Source organism: Pangasianodon hypophthalmus, chromosome 20 (genome assembly GCF_027358585.1).
Source record: "Pangasianodon hypophthalmus isolate fPanHyp1 chromosome 20, fPanHyp1.pri, whole genome shotgun sequence".
Classification (NCBI taxonomy): Eukaryota; Metazoa; Chordata; class Actinopteri; order Siluriformes; family Pangasiidae; genus Pangasianodon; species Pangasianodon hypophthalmus.
This window is the reverse complement of record NC_069729.1, coordinates 13623571-13647276: the sequence shown is the minus strand read 5'-3', so window position 1 is coordinate 13647276 and position 23706 is coordinate 13623571. Positions and strand designations below refer to the sequence as shown.

The following is a 23706-nucleotide window of genomic DNA, read 5'->3' as shown; positions in this document are numbered from 1 at the left end:
CCTGAAGATCAGTGGGATTACTAGGGATGGTGCCACTTGGGGGCCGTGGAGATGGCTTGGGGAGTTGTACTGCAATGGCTTGGGACTGCGATTGCTGTAGTGGCTTTGGGGCTGCGGTTGCCACGAGCAGCTTCGTACTCAGGACTCCATCAGTGGACAGTGGATAGATTTTAACCAACCGGACTTCTTGCAAAAACTGTGATGAATTTACATAATTGCACTATTTGTCCATGCTGTACACAGTTATAGAAGGGATTTATTTATAATCGCACTATCTGTTGCACCCAGATGAGGATGGGTTCCCTTTTGAGTCTGGTTCCTCTCAAAGTTTCTTCCTCATATCATCTCAGGGAGTTTTTCCTTACCATCACCACCTCTGGCTTGCTCATTAGGGATAAATTCACATATTTACAGTTTATTTTGCTTTAATTTAATTTGAATCTATTTATTTCTGTAAAGCTGCTTTGTGACAATGTCCATTGTTAAAAGTGCTATACAAATAAAATTGAATTGAACATGATGCAACATATCAGTGTAAAGATGAAAGTATACTGTGTTTTAAGCATGTAAGTTGTATGTAGTTTAATGTGGTGTATGAATGTATTCTACTTTCGCCACACTGAGCAAACCGCTATCTCATGCACAGCATACTGATTCTACTTTATATATATGTATATACCTGGATTGTGATACCTTCACCCCTGGCCAGTGAAGGTTGTTGGTGATGTCACTGACTGTTGTTCTGGGGTTTTTCTTCACAGCTCTCATAATGTTTCTGTCATCAACTGCTGTTGTTTTCCTTGGCTGACCTGTTCCACGTCTGGTTATTAGTACACCAGTGGTTTCTTTCTTTTTCAGGACATTCCAAATTGTTGTATTGGCTATGCCCAATGCTTGTACAATGGCTCTGATAAATTTTTCTCAGCTTCAAAATGCCCCCCCCCCCCCCCCCGATCTTCATATTGGTTTATCCTTTTTAACAACAAATGCATTCTTCACAGGTGAAACCCAGGACTCGTACCAAGAGTAGACATTCAGAGCTATTAATTTTTTTAAGCAATCAATCTAACAGGACGCACCTGGGCAACAAGAAACAATCCCATGTTCCAATATATTTGATCACTTGAAAAATGGGTGAGTTCAAACAAAAGGTACCATGTTCTAAGTTGTTTAACACGTCTACACATCTAACACATCAGAAGCTGAAATTCTGATCTATCGTCTCATATTCATCTTTTGATCTCAAACCCAAATGTCTTCAGTGTATAGCAAAAGCAATAGAATTGGCCTTGCCGTTCCAATACTTTCGGCAGAGACTGTACATGGTCTTGTGATAATTAAACTTCACATGCACCTACATTTTTGAATATCATAACCTTCACTAATATGCAAGGTGTAACCTGTAGTTTTGTGCCTGTACAGCAAACGTCTGACCTTATTCAATTCATATTTTATGAACCAGTGAACATTAAATCAGACCACCATATGCTACATCTGAGCAGATATTATTTGGGTGGCTGGTCATTCTCACAGCAGCAACACAGCAACACTGACATGGTAGTGTGTCTGCTACTCGTATGAGTGGATCAGTGTGGTCCTATGATGGACCTTTCCACTGATGGATGTGGTAGAGAGGGGTTAGAAATTGTGTATAGCAACAAATGGGCTACAGTTACACCTAAAATATGCACTTACTGTATATGTAATATATATTATGCAAATATAATATAATAAACACACTGAAAAAAATTGAAGCGTCATCTTTAATCGAAATGTATAAAACATTTACAAAATTTTACAGGAGTTAAAATCAAGCACTGAATCAAAATATATCCAATTTCCTCAGTCATTAAAAATCGTCATTATAAAACATAAAACAAATGTGGGCCAGATGTGCAGAGACATTAGCTGGAGACAGTCATCACAGTGAAGGACTTTGATGGGCTCGAGTGACCAATTCTCAGTTTCTCTTTGCAGCTGTCCACAGACTTCAGATGAGTCTCTGGTGGCGGTGTGGACTCGTACAGTACACATATGGACCCGTCCTCTCCTATACGATAGGACACTTCGTAGGGGTCGACCCACATTGTAAGCTCGCTGGGTAAGAGGGAGAAAAGCTGTTCCCTGCTGAGACCGATGGTGTAAGCAGCCTTCCCTACCAGCGGGTCCATCCTGTGATTGATCCGGATACAGCGATATCCTGAACCTCTAAACGGTGCGTCAGGGAACCAGTGGTGCTCATAATGCTCTAAAATCAAAGAAAAAAAATGTTTAAAAATTTTGTGCAAACTGCATATTGTTTTAAAGATTGATTTGCTGTTAAAATATCATTGCTATCGTTCACTTGAGATGAGGCTCTCGAGAAAGGCAGCATACTAGTGCTTCTGAGATCAAATCTGTCCTATTTAAACTGCAAAGCCTGTTTTTGCATTGTTCGATTGCAGCAGTATTTTAAGTTTTGTCTACTGTATGAGACGATCCCAATAAAATCTTATCTGAATTCTATAACAGACAGTGCGATAACGTGTCAGATTATATGATGAAGATCCTCTAACGACAGATCTGCAACCTGCCCCAAAGGTTTTACGTCATCTTATGCTGTTCTTCTATTGGTGGCTTGTAGATGAGCATCGTAGCAGTGCTTAAACTCTGAGATTTTAATTTTAAAAAATATGACAGTGCCAGATATTTGTCATCGACTATTAGTGGCACTAAATCTGCCACATCTTTTTTTATTCTGCGACAGAAAAATCAGGCCAACACGTGTAAACAATGTGTAAACATTTTCAAGCCACACATCAGACCCATACGCATAACACTGGATGGTGTGAATTAAATATATATCTTTTTTACATGTCAGTGACTTTAATTTAATGTCATACTAATAAGCTTTCCCCTTTTCTCATACCATAGCAAGGGGTTAGTAGAATCATTAGGGTTCATTGTACAGGCATTGTTCATCTGAGATTCATCCTTGAACCAGAATTAGTCCATTTCAGTGAAAATGAAAAATAAACCAGTTAAGTGGATTGAACTAAGAGTAAATTTGATGTGATGTGTTTTGGTCAGAAGTCACAGGTGTGCAATGTCATGTGTGCTCTCACCTCCTAAAGCCTCTTCCAGAGAATGGCTGAAGTGCTGGAGTTGGTCTTCAGACAGAAGTCCTGTTCCTCTCAATAATGTGGTGATAAAGTTCACAGCTGTGGCCACCTCGGCTTTCATCGCGAAATATTTTCATAAGCTGCAAAATATCACACAATACATTTAGCTCTCCAAGCCACAGTTTATGTTCACTTGAACATTAGCTCATCTAGAAGTAGGCTTTGAGTCGTCTGGCCTGAGTAGCAGGTTGGCACTTTTCCTTTGTTCACAATCCAAGGATAAAATGGCTATTAAACACAACTCACCTACTCCAGACTCGAAAAAACTAATTCACATGGACTTTCTCACTCTTTTCTAATCGCAATCTCAACATTACATCAAACCCAAATTCCAAATTAATCGACTTTCTTTCGACCAAACTTCACTTCACTTCCACAGCACTGACCAAAATAGGCTCAACAGCGCCTGTATCCCGAATAGCTCCAAAATTGCTCTATAAGCGCGCTACATAGGGCATGGAATAAGGAGCTTCTGCACCCTACGCAGTGCACTTTATGTCTATTTGGTATTCGGCCCTCGCAGTTGTAGACGTTGCGGAATGTCAGGTAGTAAACATTCTCAAACGTCATACAAGGCGCTCGTCCAATTGTATTTTACGCTGGCGACTACGTCATACGTAGAGTGAGCGTGAGTCTGTTGACTGTTTTGTTTCCTAAAGCGCCAAATTAAGAATGCTGTTGTATCAACCTTCTTCTTAACGTTATCATTACTTACAGTGATTACGGTGCATTTGCCCAGTGAAAAAGCAGACTTTGGTGTGTTTAATGCTGATTTAATATCTCAGTTGGATACCTAGAAACATTCAGTACAGCCAGATTTTAACACATTTTTATAGTAATGTAAAGAATAGTGGTACTTTTACAGTGCTGATGTATGGTATTGTATATATAATGTGATATGGATATCCAGAATAGTTTATAGTTAATGCTGTGCTGTATCAAGAGTACTTTATAGCACTCCGATACACTATAGGGACTAAGAGTGATGTCCGCTTGCATTGCATATGTTCTTTTTAATGAAGAAGATCCCCTAATTTTGTTTACCAAACAAGAGTTCTGTGAACATAGTGAACTGTCAGTCTAACATTACGGTCTATTGTAGTGTAGACATTTTCTAAGTAAGCAATGAAACACACTGTAGCATCAGGGACTGATTATGAAACAATCGGCCCCTGGGCACAGACACACAAAAGGCCCCTATATATTGAATAGCAACAACAACGGGATTCGGCTTCCAACGTTTTACGGAAAACTAAAGTGATGAACACACACTTTGAAGGTGTAATGATTTCTGGTTTCTTTCTTCTGACATTTTCAAAGTTCATGTGTAGGCTATTTCTTAGGTTTTATTGGGCCCCTGGGCCTGTGCTAGTAGGCCCATTCCGTAATCCATCCTTGTGGAGCGTGCTGTTATGGGAAAATAATCAACCAGGTGAGATAATGCGGCCCAATAAGAAGTGGAGTTACTATTACCACCCCAACACTTATTTCCCAATAATAGATGTCATGTTTTGTTCATCTTATACCACAACAATTGATTGCCAACAATTATAATTTTTAATTTATTACTGCACAACATGTACTTTTTAACCATTTATAATTATATTTAATGTGGTGGAAGTTAGTTCCTGTTATCACTTATGTTATAGCAGCTATAAACAGTCGTTCCTTCACCTTTTTAATACACAGATGTGATGAATCAGAATACAGGAGGCTGATGGGGGACTGTGTCTTGTGGAAAACCAACTGCAGCTTAACATCAACAAGACAAAGGAACTGGTGGTGGATTTCTGGCAGGTTGTTAAACCAGTCACCATCTAGCATGACTATGTGGAGATGGTGGAGATGGTGCAGTCCTCTAACTGTAGCCTCATTGTCAAATGGGCTGGAGACTATCTCTGTTTCTGTAGTTTATTACCAAATACTTACAGCTGAATTGATATTACGAGGTGTCCAAGCACTTAAATACACAAAAATACTCCCCCCCATGCACACATACAAACAACAACAGCAACAAAAAATAAAGCATAAAAGCTTGCCTTGTTCCCGTCAACTCTCAACTATCCACACACAGCTATAAAAATAACTCTACCCACCACATTCCCAAGACATCTTCTCCCACTGTGCAACAGACAGGACTGAAACAATGGGGCAGGGAAGACGCTCATACACACACTCACACACACACCAGACAATCCTGTGGCAGCAGCACAATGCACACAATCAAGTAGATACAGGTCAAAAACTTCAGTTAATGTTCACAACAAACTGCTGATCTCCTAGGATTTGCACACACAATAGTCTCTAGAGTTTACACAGAATGGTGTGAAAAACAACATTAAGCCTATCTGAGTATTGCTGCTGACCACATGCATCCCACAATGGCCCAGTTTACCTATCTTTTAATAGCTACTTGTCACAAAGCACAAATCGATCAGATAGATACAGGTACATAAATATTTGGACATTGACAAAGTTACAATTATTTTAGCTGTCAAAATAAATAATATGAACTCTTTCTATATGTGACCTCAATGACCTCAATCAAAGGGGGTTTGCTGTAATTCCTACACTGTTCACCCAGTTTGGATGTAAATACCATTAAACCAAGAAACCCACCGTCTGGTGATGTCAATGAGTTCCAGACTTTGGGCAGTCATTGACCGCACAGGATTTGCAACCAAGTAATAAAAACGGCAATTTATGATTGTTAGTTTGTCCAATTACTTTTGGTCCCTTAAGGGGGGGCACATATATAAAGTGCTGTAATTCACACACCGTTCACCTAATTTGGATATAGTAAATACCCTTAAATAAATGCTGAGCTATGTTCATTATTTAATTTCAGTTTTTACTGCAACAAAATCTGGATGTGACTGGAAGAGGCCTAACTGGATTACTCTAATTAGGCATCTGTAGCACACACATAGCACATAGTCTTACAGTTGATAATAACACTGTCCAAGACTCTCCAACCTCAGCATACAGTAACTTCCAGTTTTGCAGTCATTGATTCGCCAAACAAGTACACTTGTAATTACTAAAGTGTAGTACTCAAAGTTTCCACAGAAACAGGAAATTTTGGTCAAAAGTCCTACAGCTTTGTAAAGCAGAGTATTCTGAGGCTGTAGGAGGTGACACCACTGGATGTCTAAAATGCTTGATGATGTAATAGCTGTTGTGAAAACATGACGTTCACTCCATGGGATTCCAATATTACGAGTGTCTCGATGAGCTTGTTTCCACAATTTATTGCTCCCTTAACAACAACGAGCAGTGCAAATAGAGATATCATTTATGTTATGTTCTGTTGAAGTATCTCACCACTGGAAAGGAAAAATCCTTTATCCTGATAGTATGAATATGAATAGCTAGCCTTCATTAGATAGAATATACAATGTTGTTTTTTTGTTTATTTTTGTTTATTCTATTTCTTTTTGCACTGCTAGTTATTGTTATGGGAGCAACAAAATGAGAAAAGGTGGTGCCCCATGGAAAGAACATCATGCTTTGACAACAGCTATTACATCATCAAGCATTTCAACCACCCACTGGTTTCACCTTTGACAGCTTCAGAAGCTTCAGAACTTCCCATTTCTCTGGAAACTTTGTGGACCATGCTCAACTTTTACTATATCTAGAATTCTCACTGAAGTACTCTGCAGTAACTCCCTGCATCCCTCTTCTTCAAATTTATATATATATTTATTAATATAAACTATATATTAATTATATGCAGACATTACATACTATATGATGATGTAATATTTGTTGTCAAAACATGACGTTCATTCCAAGGAGTTCTAAAATTACGACCGTGTAGAAGAACTCATTTCCTTTAGTTTCCTCACTTCATTTCTCCCACAGCAACTAGCATGCAAATGGTGATGCCGGTAATGTTGTGTTTCTGTTTTCACTGGAAAGGAGAAGTCAGGGTACTCCCACATCTCTGTCTCTAAATACCTGTCTGATCAGGAAGACACCTGGACACATTGAGAGTAATAACCAACTTCCTTCCTCTCAGAAACCAAAAAGAACAGAACATGGCAAGCTGTTTTGTGAATTGAAAGTCAAACTTCCTATTCTATAACTTTTACACCAAGCTACATTGCACGGTGTAAAAAAAACCACACTAGATTTAAAACCAGATTTGTATTAAAATATTGTTATTTTATACTGTGCTTCTTCACTGATTTGTAGAACAGGTCGGACCATTTTCAAGGTGAACAATGAGACTGTATAATGAATGTTGCTATGAAGAATGAGCAAGAATTTACATACTGATAATTTGACTAGGCCTATAGTTAGCACTGTCAGAAGATATCAAACATTATTTAAAAAAGGTGGTTCCTCATGTGTCGCTGTGACCAGAATAACATCCGCATTTACAGCAAACTCTCATAAACATTTTACTCATAAATAAGAATTCATAAATAGTTTTAAAGCAAATACATAGATATGTTTCAATAAACGTCCATAATAACCTTCTGAAACAGAAGGTAAGGTTTCTGTCATGATGTGTGGCATTTCTAATAAAAAATACACAAAAATGAGATTATTATCTTTATGAAAGCTTTTTTAATGCTAATTTTATTTTTGTTATTTTCAATCTGAAAGAAACTGAACAGTAGGAAATGCATTAGAAATTGGAAATGTGTTCCCATTTGCATTCACATAAACGTTATCTGGACCACCATCAGCAGGATATTACACTGTGCAGTGGTAAAACAACACTGACTGTTTACACTGAGAAGAGCAGAAAGGAGATAAGATCTCATTTGTTATTGCTTTAACAATCTACCGCTTTATCTTTACTACAGTGCCTTGCATAAGTATTCCACCCCCTTCAACTGTTCCACATTTTGTATTGTAACAACCTGGCACTGAAATGGACTTAACTGGGACTTTTACCATTCGACTTACACAATATGTCTAACATGTGAAGGTGAAAACATATTTTGATAGAGATACAAAAGGTTAATTGAGCAAAAAAGCAAAAATGTGTTGGTTGCATAATAAAAATACTTTTCCAGAGCATTGTTTTGATAGCTCCTTGGTCTTTATGATGGTTAGTTATGTTCTCTAACAAATTCTGGGTTCTTCCAAAAACAGGTGTATTTTTTATTATGACGCTTTAATTGCACACATGTAAACTAGTTTTAACTAACTAAATTTGTAAATAAATCGTGTATCTTAATTTTATTATTATTCACTAAGCAATTACTTAATAAATAAAACTGAATAATGAACTAATGCACATATTAATACAATACACTATATGGCCAAAGATGTAGGACACCTGACCATCACACCCATATGTGCTTGTTGAACATCCTATTCAAGATGTATTCCCCCTTTGCTGTTATAATAACCTCCACTCTTCTGAGAAGGCTTTCCACTAGAGCGTGGCTGTGGGGATTTACTCATTCAGCCACAAGAGCATTAATGAGGTCAGGCACTGATGTTGGGTGAGGAGGCTTGCGGTACAGTTGGTGTTCCAGTTCATTACAAAGATGTTCAGTGAGGCTGAGGTCAGGGTTCTGTGCAAGACACTCGAGTTCTTCTACAAAAACCTTGGCAAACCATGTGTTCATGGAGCTCACTTTGTGCACAGGAGTATTGCCATGCTGCAACAGGTTTGGGCCTCTTAGTTCCAGTGAAGTGAAATCTTAATTCTACAGCATACAAAAACATCCTATACAACTGTGTGTGTGTGTGTTTGTGTGTGTCCAACTTTGTGGCAACAGTTTGGGAAAGACCCACATATGGGCGTGATGGTCAGGTGTCCACATACTTTTGGCCATAGAGTGAAGGTTTGTTATGTTTGTATGAATATAATAATAGTAATTTGAAATATTAATAGTAAGAATATTCACATTCATGGTGTATCCTAAACAATAAAATAATCTAATCGTTAAAATTTAACGCTCAATAAACCTACAGAGTAGTTAGCTATCACACAGTCCTGAGGAGACGTGTTTATTTTTTTCGCATCGAGATTAAAAGTTTGTACTTGTCCACTCTGCGTTACCGTAGCACGTGCTGTAACTTTTGGCCAATTAGAAAGCGCTGTTGCTTGACGTCATCCACCGCGTTCAGGATTCTGACCAATCAGTAGCCACTGTACTCAGCGCCTTCATTCACGCCTCAACAAGCGGCTTTCTGTTAAATTAGTCTTCAATAAATTAGTGTTATTCTCGACTAGAAGACTCGCAGATGAGGTGATAGTTGTCCCAACATGTTGAGGAGAGTATCGCTGTTTTCTGACAGGTTTCAGCAGGCTAGCAAACACAGCGTGTCAATGGGTCAGTTAGCGTTAGCTTCTACTTTAGCTAGTCAGTTAGCCTGTGCTGCAGGTCACTAGGTGATTAGTGATGCACTGTGAGAGAGCGAGTTTGCCATAATTTATTTTTTCTTCACTTTTTTTTTAATTTACTGACATCTGTACCTCTGCTGCTTACGTCAGGTGAGTTATAAATGGTTTCCTGTTCATCACATAATGCACTACCTCACTTCCTGATGTTGTCTCGTGCCCTACATAGTGCACTTTATGTAAACAGTTTGGTTTGGATTCGGCCTCTTATTGCTACAGTGTGCTGCATAATTACCTCCATTAAAGGAAAACTCCACCCTGAAGCACAATAACAGATTTATATTGAAATATATGTGCTATGCCTAATGATTCTGCTCCTGATTTGTTGTTTGTTGCTGTATTTGTGTTATTCCTGTGAGAAGGAAGAGGTTGTGTCCCGCGCTGACGTCACAGGGGGACACTAGCACAGTTACAGTTGGGTTTAATAGGAGGGAAAAAAAAATGTGTGATTCCAAACGTAACAACTACGGAGCCCTGTACAGGACATGCGGGTAAAAACAACAACAACAACAATATATCATGGCCGTGAATTAAGAATTCGTTTCCACGACTTATTAATACGTGAGTATGTTTTATTAATTCATTCCCTCGAATGCATTTACCTAAAATGTACATCCCACAATATACTGTTTTTTTGTTTGTTTGTTTGTTTGTTTTTTTACCCACATGTCTCATGCGGGGCTCCATGAAAAACAAAAGACCTAGAGTGTGTTTTTTCACTCACCATTTTCCAGCGATGTCCAATATCGTATTAATGAGAAATCTAACTTAGAAGCAGTGGAGTCGGTGGAGACGGTGGAGACGGTGGTGCAAATGTCGGACTCAGACATTAGTTCCAGAATGCACTGCAGCCTAACAGGTTACAGCAGGGACTCTGCTCAGATAGTTAGTGATCTACAGCACAGTGCTGATGATGATGATGATGGTATTAGCATGAAAGTTAAGCTGATCTGTATGGGAGGTGAGAGCTCCTGGAGGTGAGAGCTGGACAGACTAAACGACTATTCAGTTCAGTTCAGTTTTATCTGTATAGCGCTTTTAACAATGGACATTGTCACAAAGCAGCTTTACAGAAATGTATAAATTTTAAGTATATGAATTTATCCTTAATGAGCAAGCCAGAAAGCAAGTAACCTTGAGAGGAACCAGACTCAAATGGGACCCCATCCTCATCTGGGTGACAGCCGGATAGTGCGATTCTATAACTGTATGCTACATGGTCAAAAAGTTCACTTTTGTAGAGAGAAAAATTCATTATGGTTTTCACGTGAAGTCTATGTTGTTGTCACTGATGGAGACTTGAGTGCAAAACTGTTGGTGGGAATTGCAGTTCTAAAGCTATCATAGCACAACTGTTCATATCAATTGAAGTCCAGAGGCATCTTCATGGTTTCTAAGTGGTACCATCTACAGTAATCTCATGTAACTCTAGGCTGTCTGTTTGGGGCAATCCTCAGCAGCAGCGAGAGTAATGAGTACTCTAACAAGAAGTAGAGCAGGTCCGGAGAGAAGAAGGGGTCAGGATTACTGGCATCTCAGGAGTAGCATGTGTAGCTCGAGAGAAAGAGAGAGAGAGATTATTAGGGATTAGGTTTAAAACTAAAGTGCTGCTGCATCACTCTCTTTAGGTAGAGATGAAAGAAGAGGCAATTCGCAGTTTGAAATGAAGTCATTTTCGATCTCGGTGCATTCGACATACGAAGTAGAAAAGAAACGTGGACGCCTCCATGTTTGTCTTTTGTTAGCTGCTGTGATAAATGGTGTATATTTTTGTCAGCAAGCTGTATAGTCAATGTTACAGATTTAACAAGGAATAAGTCATTCAAAAGTAAGAAGTGTGACTTTGTGTACTGCTGATGCTGTGTGCAGACGTTTTGATTGGACGGGGAAGGAACCCATAGTTGAGAAGACGTCCCCAGGTTAACGAGTACAGCTTTCAGGTTGAGGAGGTGTTTCTTTGGCTTTTCCTGGATGGAGGTTGGGAATTACAGGTTGTGAACTGTAGTCAAACGCAGCATAAATCCCACTGTCCCCACTATCAGCAGGTAGATGAACGGCATTGTGGGTGATGTAGAAAACTGTCTACCAAAGTGGGAATATCATTCTAAAAGAAATTTTGGATGCCATTAAAGCACCACTGAAGATGTAATGTTAATTATAAAGATTAATATCCAAGTTTTTCCGGGTGGATTTCACCTTTAATGCAAAGCCTGTCTTTCATTCAGCATGATCTTCTTAAAATATTCAAAAAGTTACACTGTTATTTCTACATGATTTGCCTGAGCTAAATTACCCCTCATTCAGTTTTGTATAATTCTGATTCCCCAAAAGCCTGTGCTAACATGGAGTATCCTCCAAGCAAGCGACATAGAGGATTACACAATGAAGATCCAGCTATGACAGATGACTTCGGGGAGGATGAAGACTTTACGCAGGACGACTTGGAGGAAATTGACATCATCGCATCCCAGGCCATCACAAGAGACGCTCAAGCCACAAGCAGCAAGAGGAGTTTTGCATCCATTTCTGTTTATCCAGAGCAGAACAAAGCACCTGTAAGAGAGGGCAGGAAAACCTTTGCCATTGGAAACAGCCATCCTAGCAGCAGCATGTGTAACAACAAGGAGCCTAAAAGAAATGATACAGCTGGTTGGTATATATATTATATAAACCAAAACTTTTTTTTTTTTTTGCATGACATCAAACAGAATCCAGCCGCACCACCCACATTCTCAGTCTATATACATTTTTCCATGGAGTCAGGCTTTAATACAAGAAGAGAAATAACAAAAGAGTTGCACAAAGATGACTGCTTATGGCATCTATGCACATTTTAAATATAGTTCATAAATAAAGTTTAAATGAATAGAAACATTTTTTTGAGCTGGATGAAATAAAAAACTTGGAAGTCATTATCTTTGAGTACTAATCATTGTTGTGTTCAAGTATTAATTTCCAATTATATGCATGTACAGAGGAAAATATAAAAAATATACTCTATAATAATAATAATAATAATAATAATAATAATAATAATAATAATTTTCCACCTCCATGGAGCTTGGGAACACTGTGTTAAATCAAGACAATAAAGTTTCCTCATAATGAGAATCATACATTTCAATGATTTTTATTTTTTTTTAAATACAGTAGCAATATTAGGTCTCTGCCTGCCGATCAATACTAATCCAACACATTCATGAATTTTTCACTTTAATAAAAGTGTTTTTTTCTGTAAAGACATTCCTTTTGCCCTTATTTCCATTTGCTTAAGATGAAAATAAAGATCCTCACTTGGCCTTCTGTAAAAAGAGGAAAATAGGTGAGATCGCAACATGTTTAAAAATGTCAAATCTGATTCACGACCGATCCAGAATATCAGCCCAGTATCACCCTAGTCCTGATACTCAATATCAGATTGATGCATTTCTATAATCATCATGTTCTTCAGAGTATTTTTTTTGTTTGTTTGTTTCTCACTTTGAAGGAAATGGCCAAGACAGAGATGAACTGTACTACAGCCGCCTGGAAGCACAGCAAGCCGAGTTAAAGAGAAAGGTGTGTGCATGCTATAAATGTACATAGAGTCCATTTTTATGTTGTAATCAAGCAGCAATGACAGTTATTGTAAGAAGTTTACTTCTTTATTTTTGTCCTGGACATACAAGTCTAACAAGTCAGGGAGTAATCTAGTTACTGGTTTAGCATTGTGTAACCTGCAGGTCAATCACAATCCACTCTCATGACATACAGCTTCATGAAATAGGTCCATATAAAAAAAAAATGAAATAATCGAATCAATTTGGAGCTATATTATTATCCAGATCTCTTCTAACACACAATTCCACTTTCAAACTTTGGGATTTCTCCTACTTGTGTCTGATACATGCACAGGTTGATACCAAGGATGAGGAAAGTGATTCAGCTTTAAGTGGCTGCTACTGTTTCCAGCTCTGATATGATTTTTTTTCCATTTTTTTAGATAGGAGTGTATCATGCAGAGTCAGAAAGCCTATGCTCAAATGCTAAACAACTCACGTTTGCATCAGACTGGATTTGATCATAACACCATGCTAAACTGGTGACTTACCTTCCATTAGCCTTGAAGTAAAAGTAACACAATTATAGACCCAATTATAATGCAATTGTGGGACGCTGAACACGTTGCTGAAATGTTTCATTAATCAACCTGTGTGTTGCAGCTGAAAGAGGTAGAGGAGCAGATCCTGATGAAGAATGGTGAAATCCGGGTTCTGCGAGACTCTCTCAGACAGGCCAATCAGGAGAAGGATCAGCAGAGACAGGCTTGTCTCGAGCTGGAGAGAGACAGAACTCATATCCAGAGTGAAAAAGAGAAGGAGCTTTCTAAGAAGGTCTGTTCTCTGTACTTATTAAGATGAAAATGAACATCATATCGTCTTAGAAACTGAGCCGAACATGCTTTAGAAATTAAATGATTACTTATTAGCCGGCGTTGTGGAGAAACTGGGGATTTATTCTGATACAAATGTGTAATTCTGCATCGCTTTTGTACAATTTCAAATCAGCATCCGTAATATTCACTATATAATATTATACAGTAATATTCACTTTCACCGTCATATTCACTTTGCACTGGCAGAAATCTGATCTCACTCGTATTTTTTCCCCTATTTTTTTAAGGTGGGGATTAAAAATATGTGTATATTAAAAAGGGTCTATCTGGATGAAAAATGAATGGGAGATTTACAAATGGGAACTTTTATAATGCTAAAATCATGATTTGTTTAAATAAAAGTATTCTGTGGTAGCCTAATAGGCTTTCAAAATTATTTTCATCCTGTATATAATAATCTAAATAATAATTTAAAAATGTCCAAACATTTGTAATATCATGTTGATCAATATCATGTTTAATCTTATTTCATGTATAATATCAAACCGTGTTCTGAGGAAGAAAGTGATTGCAGATTAAAGACTGGCACGGTTTCAGTTTTTAGCTCTGCAGCATTCTTGTCATTTTTTTAATAGATAACAATGTGTCAGACGCCAGATAAGCACTGAGATTGAGAAACGGAACTACTCAGGGTGGGTTGAGGCCTGACAGTTTGAGTTTACAGTTTAGTTAGCAGTTTAACATTGTGTAAGTCTACTGCCCCAATAAGAAGCCATTTTTTTCTTGATTTTATGCACTTTCGATATTTTCTTATCCAGGTGGAGTCCTTAAAGTCTGAGCTGCACTTTAAGGAAGCTGAGATGAATGAAATGAGGAGTAAACTGCAGAGCTCTGAGCGTGGTGCGAAGGTCGTTGGCACTCCTGTAAGAAACAGGTAACCGCAACAGTCTGTGAATTCTGCAGATTTGTTCTTCAAAAGAATACGCACTGAATGCAACACAAATTCTCCCTGCATGCAGTGTGAACTCTCCTGGAAGTCGTGCGTTTGTGACTAAGGAGTCTTTCTCAGGAAAACTTCCAGTAAATCCATCAGGCCAGCATACAGAGGGTATGATCTGTTTCTGACACAAATCATAGACACATGGTGTGTACTTGTCTAGTTTAATCTATATTGGCTACATATTCACATGTCACTTCTACCCAATACAAATATTATTATATAAAAAATGATATTATTAATGAGGACATGCACTAACAGCAATGCAGTATTGTATAGTATAATGTGAGTAGCTTGTGCACCTTGATGAATGTAGCATTAATGGAGATGGTAAGTTCTTGGCCAGACTCTGAGGCAGTGATAGTGTTGTGTAAAATGGGTTGGGAGAAGGATGTCAAAGAGTTGCAAAAGGACACCCATCAAAGTACGTCATCAGATTTGCCGGTGTGTAGTAAATGGACTGTTTAGAAGCCTGGAAGCAATACAAACAAAATTTGTTTGTTCCTGTTATCTCAAAATCACAACTAATTTTTTCATGCGACATTGTAATGCATTTTTCCCCTGAGATTTTCCATTGGCATACATATTTTTTCACATTATCATTTTAATGTGGCCGATATGTGACACTAGTGTAAACAAGACATGTTTTGCACCCAGTCTGAATCTCTACTGGAGTGAAAATATGATGAATGAGTTATATTGATTTATTACATGAATTTGGATCAGATTGTTCAGACTGAGGTCACTCTGTCATTCATCATATACTGTATCTATTGTATTTCAGTAATACATACAGTAGGAAAGTGGTCCAAAGTCAAACTTCAGATCTGATTTAATATAGTTCATGTTGATCACACTATCAAACAATTCTGGGTTACATATGAAGGGGGGTATAAACACGTTCTAAACTTTTAATGTGTAATGTGAACAGTGTTCAGTAGTACACCTTTGCACCGTGTCATTCCTGGCAGATCATCCTGCAATAAAAAAGATTGTGTTGAACGTTGTCCAAATTATACATCCTCTGTAATGAAAGTGTGACTGTGACTATAAAATCATGATCTACTAAAAAATGTATTCACAGCTGTGGTCATAAAGTTAAATGGAATAGTTATTTAGAAATAGTCACATCTTTTGTCCTTATTTAACCAATTTTCCCCAAAATAGGCTTATAATATAAAATCAGATGTGCATCTACAATCCTAATCGGCCATTCCCTTACCTCAATAAAACTTTAAGCCATGATCTCAAGACAATATTTAAAAAATATTTGAAATTTTACAAAAAATAATGCTTATTAATGATTGTACTTTCTGGATGAGTTCTGCAGATATATAGCAGTATTTTTTGTTTTGCAATTTTCTGCTTTGCAATATCTTAACTATTTAAAATAGGTGGGAAACAAAACCAGGGAAAAAGTGATAAAGAGCATACGAGTTCAGCCGCAGCCCAGGATACAGATGGGATTCATCACAAAGGTGATTATGTATGATTTTTTTTTTTTTTTCAGCCTGAAGGAATTTATGCTGCTGTGAGGCTGATGTTAATTTGTCATTGCAGGACCTGCATTATTGAATCTGCTGCTTCAGCACCCTTTGGAGCCGAGCACTTTAGGCCTTTGTCACTTGCTGTGCATCAGTCCAGATGCTCTACCTGCCATATTCACCCAGTCAGACTACACTAGTCCGTAAGTCCTGCGTGATTGCATTGAGTTTGATTAAAAGCAAAGCACTTAATCGGGGGGGTTTAGAGAGCACACTCGGGGGGAGTTGACAGGGGAGAGAGTAATGCCATCCTTTCCAACCAGAGAGCACGGCCAATTTAACTCTGGCTCCTTTTTCTGATGATATGGTTAAGGCTTTTATGTTGCGCCACTCGTGAGCCCTGAGGCAGTCTTCCATTTGAAAGTAATCGTACTGGATATTGTCTACATTCTGGATCTGAGTGGTCTAAAACTCTTTGGATATTCTTCGGTTCTAAAAATTGAATGGCTCAGCCGTGTTCAAAACCATTGCAAAGTCCTCGATATATGCAAACCTGTGACCACATTGAATTCTGTATAAATGCACCAGGTTTAAACTTTTATACTAAAGCCATTGTTCTGTCCATAGAATGCCCTAATCTTTGCTTAGCCACTGAAGGTTACTGTTAACTTTATTACTCTGCTCTGTGGACACATTTACCGATGATAAAATCATTGTAACACACACCCTCTAGTGGCTTATTGCTTCATTATGAAATATACAGTAGGTCAGTTGGCCTATTCTTATCAGTAATGTACATGGTCTTTACTTATCTAGGGAATGTACTAAACATGAACCATTCTCCTTATTCTCCAGCGCATCTTCAGTCGGTTCCAGCACTTCCTCCACAGACACCCGGCTGCTCCATCAGCCTCGAGTGCACTTCTATCAGCATCAGAGTCTGGCTATGTCGGGACTGGCCATGTTAACGCGCTGTGCTTCCACTCAGCTCCTCAGAAAGTCCTGCCTCCCTGCTGTCCACCTCCTTCCTTTACTTCACTACCACATCAGCCTTTTTTGCCAGACCCTCGAGACCACTGACCGGTCAGGAAAGAGTCCCCTTCAAGCAAGTGCACTATCAGGTAGGGATGGGAATCTGTAGGGACCCCAGGGCTCCGTTTCATTTCTGTGGTTCAGGGATGCATCCTGATTTTTTTTTAAAGAAATGTATCTATGTCCACTTGCTGCTTTCAAAACATATTATATATCTCTTATAATGTTCTTCCATTAAGGCTGTCAGTATTTCACTGTTTGAATACTAGTCAAAGGCAAAAAGACACATTAGATCCCATGTTCCACCAGTGTTTTCACTGCTTTTTCACAGTGTCTTCAGGGTTCATTTGATTAATTTTTTTTTTAATTATGTATCAAACAGATGTTCCTCATAAAGTGGCCAGTTACTATATATATATATATATATATATATATATATATATATATATATATATATATATATATACTCTAGTAAGCATATATGTTTAAATTGGCTCTGTGACTTATTTTTGTGTGAAGATGGGTATTGTGTCATTCTCAGGTTGTCTAACAAATAAATACCGTAATGTCAACAACGTGAAAAAAAAATACTGTGGTAAATAAATGAAAATGAGTCTGCAACATTAATGTTTTTACTGTAAAATTATGATGTTATAATGCACTATTATAATATAAAATTAGGATGAACATTATAGACTCATTCATTTTGCTGAATGTGTTTGGATTTCAACATTTTTTATGAAATTTGACATCCCTATTTTATCTGTTTGTTTTATTTATTTGACTTTTTTGCATCCATGAAGTGAGAATTAAAATGGATTTTTCCCCCCATCCCTGCCACCAGGAGCGTCAGACAGCAGCTCTGCTTCCACAGTCGAGGAGTCTTTAGGTGCTCAAGAGGAATTCGCCTTAGCAGCTCTGAAAGCTCTTTATCACATTGTGTGTGAAAGCAGTGAAGCCGTAAGCTCTGTTGTGGGAGGTCAAGAGGGAAAAGATTCAGAAAAGCCCAGTGAAAACCGACTCTGTCAGCCTCAGAGTACAGGTCACAGCAGCACTGCTGAGAAGGCAGGGGATGAGCTACAATCCCACAGTCCTCTGCTCAAGAAGCTCTTCCAGTTGGTGGATTTGAAGTTTGTCAGTAACGCGAGTCGGAGAGAAGCTGTGGTGAATTGCAGTCTCAGGACTCTGTGTGCGCTGGCTGAGAGAGCCGAGGAGAGCCAACTGTGGAGGTACACGTCAGTCCTGGACATTTTTCTTTACATCCTCATTAAAATGGCACCAGACGTAGGCCAAAGTGTACACAATTTTCCTCTTACTGCATGAAATAGTTTTGTTAATTATAGGTTTAGTTTTACTGAGTTTTTATTGTGTTGTGTAAAGCGATAATCACAAATGCATGACAAATCCTTAACTTAAATATAGGTGCTGTTTTCTGAAGAGCTGATTAATAGTACCCATTATTCTTTTACTGTTTTAGTCTTAATTCTTTTGAATAGAAATTTTTGGTGTTTCTATTCATGTGTGGCAGCCTGGGAAAACTCTTTCACTTGGTTAAATATTGACATTTTCTAAAAACTCCAGTCTGAACAGAAATGTCTTTGTCTTTTGCATGTATCTCAACCCGAATAAAGTTCTAGCATTTTAAAATCTGATTTCCCCTAGAAGTAAAAAAAGGAGAAAATTGCATTGAAGGATTTCATGCAGACACTGAAAGACACCAACACATTGACTGTCTAAAAACAAATGCCATATATTGATTTTATTTAAATAAAATATAAAAATTAATATGTCTCGTGAGTTGAGTTGCGTGAAAGAAAAACGTTTGAATCTCGGCGATGCCACAGCAATCTGTGGCTGAGTCTAAGACAGCAAAATTAGCTGTGCTCTTTGGTTGGAAGGAACAGCATACACTCACTCCCCTGTCAATCACAGTGACACTAGCCAATAGTGGCCATGCGTGAGCTCATGTCATTGTGTCAATCACAATCACTAGCCAACTGTGGGTGTCTGTGAGATCGTATATGCGGACGAGGGCAGATAGTGCTTTCCTGCAAGTGTCTTACGCCTCCCTGTGATGCTGCATCTGCAGCAGTTTGAAAAGATGTGGTTGGCTGGCTTCACATGTTCCGGAGGAAGCACGTTAGACTTCACTCTCCCTGGTTGCTATCTGTCGTATGATAGGGGAGAGCTGGCGGGTGGGTGGGAACTGGCCAAGACTAAATTAGGAGGAAGTGTGTGGGGGGGGATTTAAAAATAAACAAATATGACAAAGAAAACTATGTTTTAACCTGCATTTAATCATAACCTACCACCATTTTTATAATCTCCTCTGTTAAACTGGCTCCTTATCTACCTCAGGTGTCTTTGCAGAAGGTCTAGGCAGGTTTAGAAAGTTCAAAAACATTTGTATGTTCTGAGGAAAAATCTTTGTTTTATGCAATTTTTTTTTTTAGCAAATCAAAAAAGATTTTGTCATTTTGAACTATTTGCCAGCATTCAGCCACAACGACATCTGACGGGTTTTTCCCAGACCATCACACACATTTATATACATTGATTGTGTAACAGTTGGTCAGTAATGATTTGAGATTTTCGGATCTGTTTATCTGAACTGTTTCAAATTCAGGTTTCAGATGGTGTTGGCAAGTCAGGCTGTGACCCAAAACTTGTCTTTGGAATCACCATACAGCACCGTTTGGCTCTTTGTGAGATTTCTGGCACTTCTGGTGGATTGTGACAAAATAGCAAACAAGCTTTGTTCTCATAACTGTAAGTGTGATACTGTATATAGAAAGGACTTTAGCAGTCACTGTCTTGTTTGTGTGTAATACGTACTAATGTTAAAACCTCTCTTTCCTAGATGTTTGCCCATTTTTACGACTTTTCCAGTATGTGACCTCCAGATCAAATAAAGTCATTACTGAAGACATGTGGGCACGTTTGGAAGTTGAGGTAATACACGGTATATATGCATACACTTAGCTTATGTCCAAAACATGCTGTTTCTCTGTAAACTTGCAATTTCCACCATCTCTACATTACTGAAACACAGTAATAATATACACTTACTAATCACTTTATTATGTCCACCTTTCTTGTACTTAGACCTTTTGATTGTGTGTATTAATGGTCCTCTAACTATTCATTGCTTTCTCACCACAGGACTTCTGAAAAGCTTAAAAATAGAATTTATTTTTATGCCAAGCTCTTTAACACTCCTATGTGTGTACACAGCGGCGATCAGAAAGAGCCCTGACAGAGGGTTAAAATACTACAGATGCTGAGATAGAGCTGCGTTTTTAATCAGAAGCTGAGTATGTACATCCCCAACTTATCTGTTTACAGGTTGTCCGCTTGTTGGCCAAGCTGTTTACGCAGAAGACGTCGACATGGGCTGCTCTCAATGCTGAATCCAGCTGCCCATGCAGCAGTGAGGTAAGAGGCACAAGAAGGCCATTCCATTTAGTGAGCTCTTCCTGATGCTAGATGACAGGCCGTTTTCTATCTAGCAGAAATAAAAAAAAAAATCAGTTGTGACCTGTTTTGATAATTAAAATGACAAAAAAGGGTGATTTGGTTCAGATTTTAAAAGCCTGGAATCAAGCTGTGAAATGAGCCTGTGCCCACTGCGTCCTGTACTTGAATGACAGGAGTGGAACCTGATGTGATCTACCTCAAGGTTCAAAGTGTTGTGCGTTCTGAGATGCATTTCTGCTCACCGTGGTTGTAAAGAGTTACTATAGACTTCCTTTCAGCTCGAACCAGTCTGGCCATTCTCCTCTGACCTCTCTTCTGCCTACATAACTGCCACTCACTAGAGGTTTTTTGTTTTTCACACCATTCTGTGTAAACTCTGAGATCAGCAGTTTCTGAAATACTCAGTCCAGACTGTCTGCCACCAACAACCATGTCACAGTCAAAGTCAATGAGATCACATTTTCCCCCATTCTGATGTTTGATGTAAACATTAACTGAGGCTGTTGATTATATATATGTCTATATTCTTGTCTAAGGCCTAGTTTAAACTGTTTTGTGCACTCTCTGTTTATTACAGCCTATTACACCTTCTGGAACATTCTTTTTGACCCAAAAACTGTTTATGTCTTTGAATCATATCTGTGAAATCATTTGCAAGTGATAGTAATCAACCAGTAAAATGCTGTTAACTCTAGCCATATATCTAACTTTTATTAGTGATAACAGTTCTTTTACAATATCATTTGCACAATAGACAGTAATTGCTGAGTCCCTAGTTTGTTTTTCTTGGACCAGCACTTGATCTGCTCTGCCAAATATTGTGCATTGCAGGGAAAAAGTAGCATGTTTCATGTGTCATGGCTTCAACCTCATTTTTGTGCGTCATGGCTTTTTTCTTTGTTCAGGTGGTCCGGACGGTGGTGGTGGTCTTACACAGGCAGTGGCTGAGTATCAAAGGTCAGGAGAAGCACATAGCCGGTGGTCAGACGTGGACAGGTCCTGGTGTTCACTCACTGAAGGAGACTCTTATGTTATTGCACTGGCTCCTCCTGAATGATTCGTCTTTCTCTATGCACTGTCTGGATGTGTTGCACATGTACCATCAGATCATCCCAGCCATCAGAGACACACTCCGTAGGATTCCTGACCTCTCAGAGTGTGAAGGTGAGGGAGTATATTCAGCTTTTATTTTGTTTTTGTAGCCTTGTCTGGTTTTTTTTTTTTTTTTTTTTCCCCTCCACACCTTGTTTTTTTCAGCTGCCACCTATTGGGCATTGTTAGTAACTACAAAGAAAGTTTAACTTCCTGAACATTGTGGATGGTAGCACACCTTGCCATGCCTCACTCGTATAATGTGATAGTTATTAGCTTAATCATTTTGTGTTGTTTTCTGTGCGATTACTGGATTATGAGCCTTAAGGGTTGGAAAATGTTAAGGGGAATAATATGTTAGTTTATACTGTTATTAGGGCTGCTTCTAGTGGTATAAAGTTGTCTTAATGGCCCCTGAGCCACTAGGGGTCAGTGTAAATATGCAGGATTATATATAATGGAAAGTAGGATGTTGCTTAGTGCCCCAAAAGCTAATATTTCTTAAAGTAGTTCCAACACTTTGTAACTCTTCACAGAATATCACTATATTTAAACTGTCTGTGTCTGCTGCAAAGGTTCCCAGCACCTGCACTGGTTACTCAGCAAATCATTTGCATCTACATTTACATTTATATCCATACATTTAAGAGACTTATCCAAAGTGATGTACAAGTGAGGACTACAGAATCCAGTCCAAACACGGCAGTGATACAACATACACTCCAAAAAAAAAAAGCAAATGATTTGTTGTTAAGACCATTAAAAGCTTAATATTTTGCCATTTTGGGCTTGGCCCATCCATTATTACACTATATTGCAAATGTGGATGCCTGACCATCACACCCATATGTGCTTGTTGAACATTAGTGAGGTCAGGCACTGATGTTGGGTGAGGAGGCCTAGCACACAGTTGGTGTTCCAGTTCATCGCAAAAGTGATCAGTGGGGTTGAGGTCAGGGCTCTGTGCAGGCCACTCAAGTTCTTTCACTCCAACCTTGGACAACCATGTCTTCCTGGAGCACGCTTTGTGCACAGAAGCATTGTCATGCTGCAACAGGTTTGAGCCTCTTAGTTCCAGTGAAGGGAAACTGTAATGCTACAGCATACAAAGATATCCTATACAACTGTGAGCTTCAAACCTTGTGGCAAAAGTATGGGGAAGAACCACATGGGTGTGATGGTCAGGTGTCCACATACTTTTGGCCATAGAGTGTAGCAGTGCAAGTCAATAGCATGAGTTACTGTCATTTTTGTTTTAGCACATTTAAGGACGACACACACAAAGGACACTTTTTAAAATTCAGAATGTTGTGAAGACCATAAAACAAACAACTGTTCATTAATTCTTTATAGAACTGGCCATAGAGGAGATCTGTCGACCAGAAGCTGAGGAAGTGGAAGATATGGACATTGATGCAGGTTCTTGACCAGAAGAAAAGATGAAAACAATTTTGACAAGCATCCAAACATGTTTCTTTTGGTTGTCTTTTGTGTGTGTGTGTATGTGTATTTGTCTGAAGGAGTTTGACAAGTCAAAGATTCTTATACGGCTGCTCACCAAGATCCTTAATTAAAGCAAAACTGAAAGTGCATCATTTGTGTTTTTTTTAGTCTTTCAGTTGTGTGACTGGTTTGAACAATGATGCATTCATAAATTTTTAAATACCTAAACCTGTTGGCCTGTGCTTCTCAGCTCTTTATAATGCATCAAACTG

General features: G+C 38.5%; 2 protein-coding genes across 5 annotated transcripts; one reads left to right on the top strand and one right to left on the bottom strand.

Moving 5' to 3' along the window:
* Positions 1–1745: 1745 nt before the first annotated feature.
* Positions 1746–3629, bottom strand: si:dkey-42i9.4 (uncharacterized protein LOC492503 homolog). Its single transcript, XM_026932764.3, has 3 exons — positions 3408–3629; positions 3105–3241; positions 1746–2248 (listed from the first exon to the last, which is right to left on the bottom strand). Exons 2-3 carry the CDS (start codon positions 3220–3222, stop codon positions 1905–1907), a joined length of 462 nt encoding a protein of 153 aa, XP_026788565.1. The 5' UTR covers positions 3223–3241; positions 3408–3629; the 3' UTR covers positions 1746–1904.
* A 5635-nt stretch (positions 3630–9264) lies between these two features.
* Positions 9265–23581, top strand: atrip (ATR interacting protein). 4 transcript variants are annotated; one of them, XM_034314046.2, is made up of 16 exons: positions 9265–9627; positions 11404–11579; positions 11866–12183; positions 13022–13092; positions 13737–13907; positions 14728–14843; positions 14929–15017; positions 16301–16384; positions 16467–16593; positions 17246–17511; positions 18267–18651; positions 20049–20191; positions 20283–20374; positions 20768–20857; positions 21805–22063; positions 23345–23581. In XM_034314046.2, exons 3-16 carry the CDS (start codon positions 11877–11879, stop codon positions 23416–23418), a joined length of 2274 nt encoding a protein of 757 aa, XP_034169937.1. In that variant the 5' UTR covers positions 9265–9627; positions 11404–11579; positions 11866–11876; the 3' UTR covers positions 23419–23581. The 4 variants fall into 4 exon arrangements, with proteins under 4 accessions (XP_034169937.1, XP_026788310.2, XP_026788311.2 ...); XM_026932509.3 differs by lacking the exon at positions 11404–11579 and adding an exon at positions 9897–10095; XM_053227006.1 differs by lacking the exon at positions 9265–9627 and adding an exon at positions 9958–10095.
* The last annotated feature ends 125 nt before the right edge of the window (positions 23582–23706 follow it).

Coding starts and splice junctions, on each gene's coding strand:
- si:dkey-42i9.4 (XM_026932764.3), bottom strand. CDS start 3,222: ATGAAAGCCGAGGTGGCCACAGCTGTGAACTTTATCACCACATTATTG. Junction 2,249..3,104: donor TCTGGAAGAGGCTTTAGGAG/GTGAGAGCACAC, acceptor CTTTGATTTTAG/AGCATTATGAGCACCACTGG.
- atrip (XM_026932509.3), top strand. CDS start 10,020: ATGCGGGTAAAAACAACAACAACAACAATATATCATGGCCGTGAATTA. Junction 20,858..21,804: donor GCTGCCCATGCAGCAGTGAG/GTAAGAGGCACA, acceptor TTCTTTGTTCAG/GTGGTCCGGACGGTGGTGGT. Junction 22,064..23,344: donor TGACCTCTCAGAGTGTGAAG/GTGAGGGAGTAT, acceptor AATTCTTTATAG/AACTGGCCATAGAGGAGATC.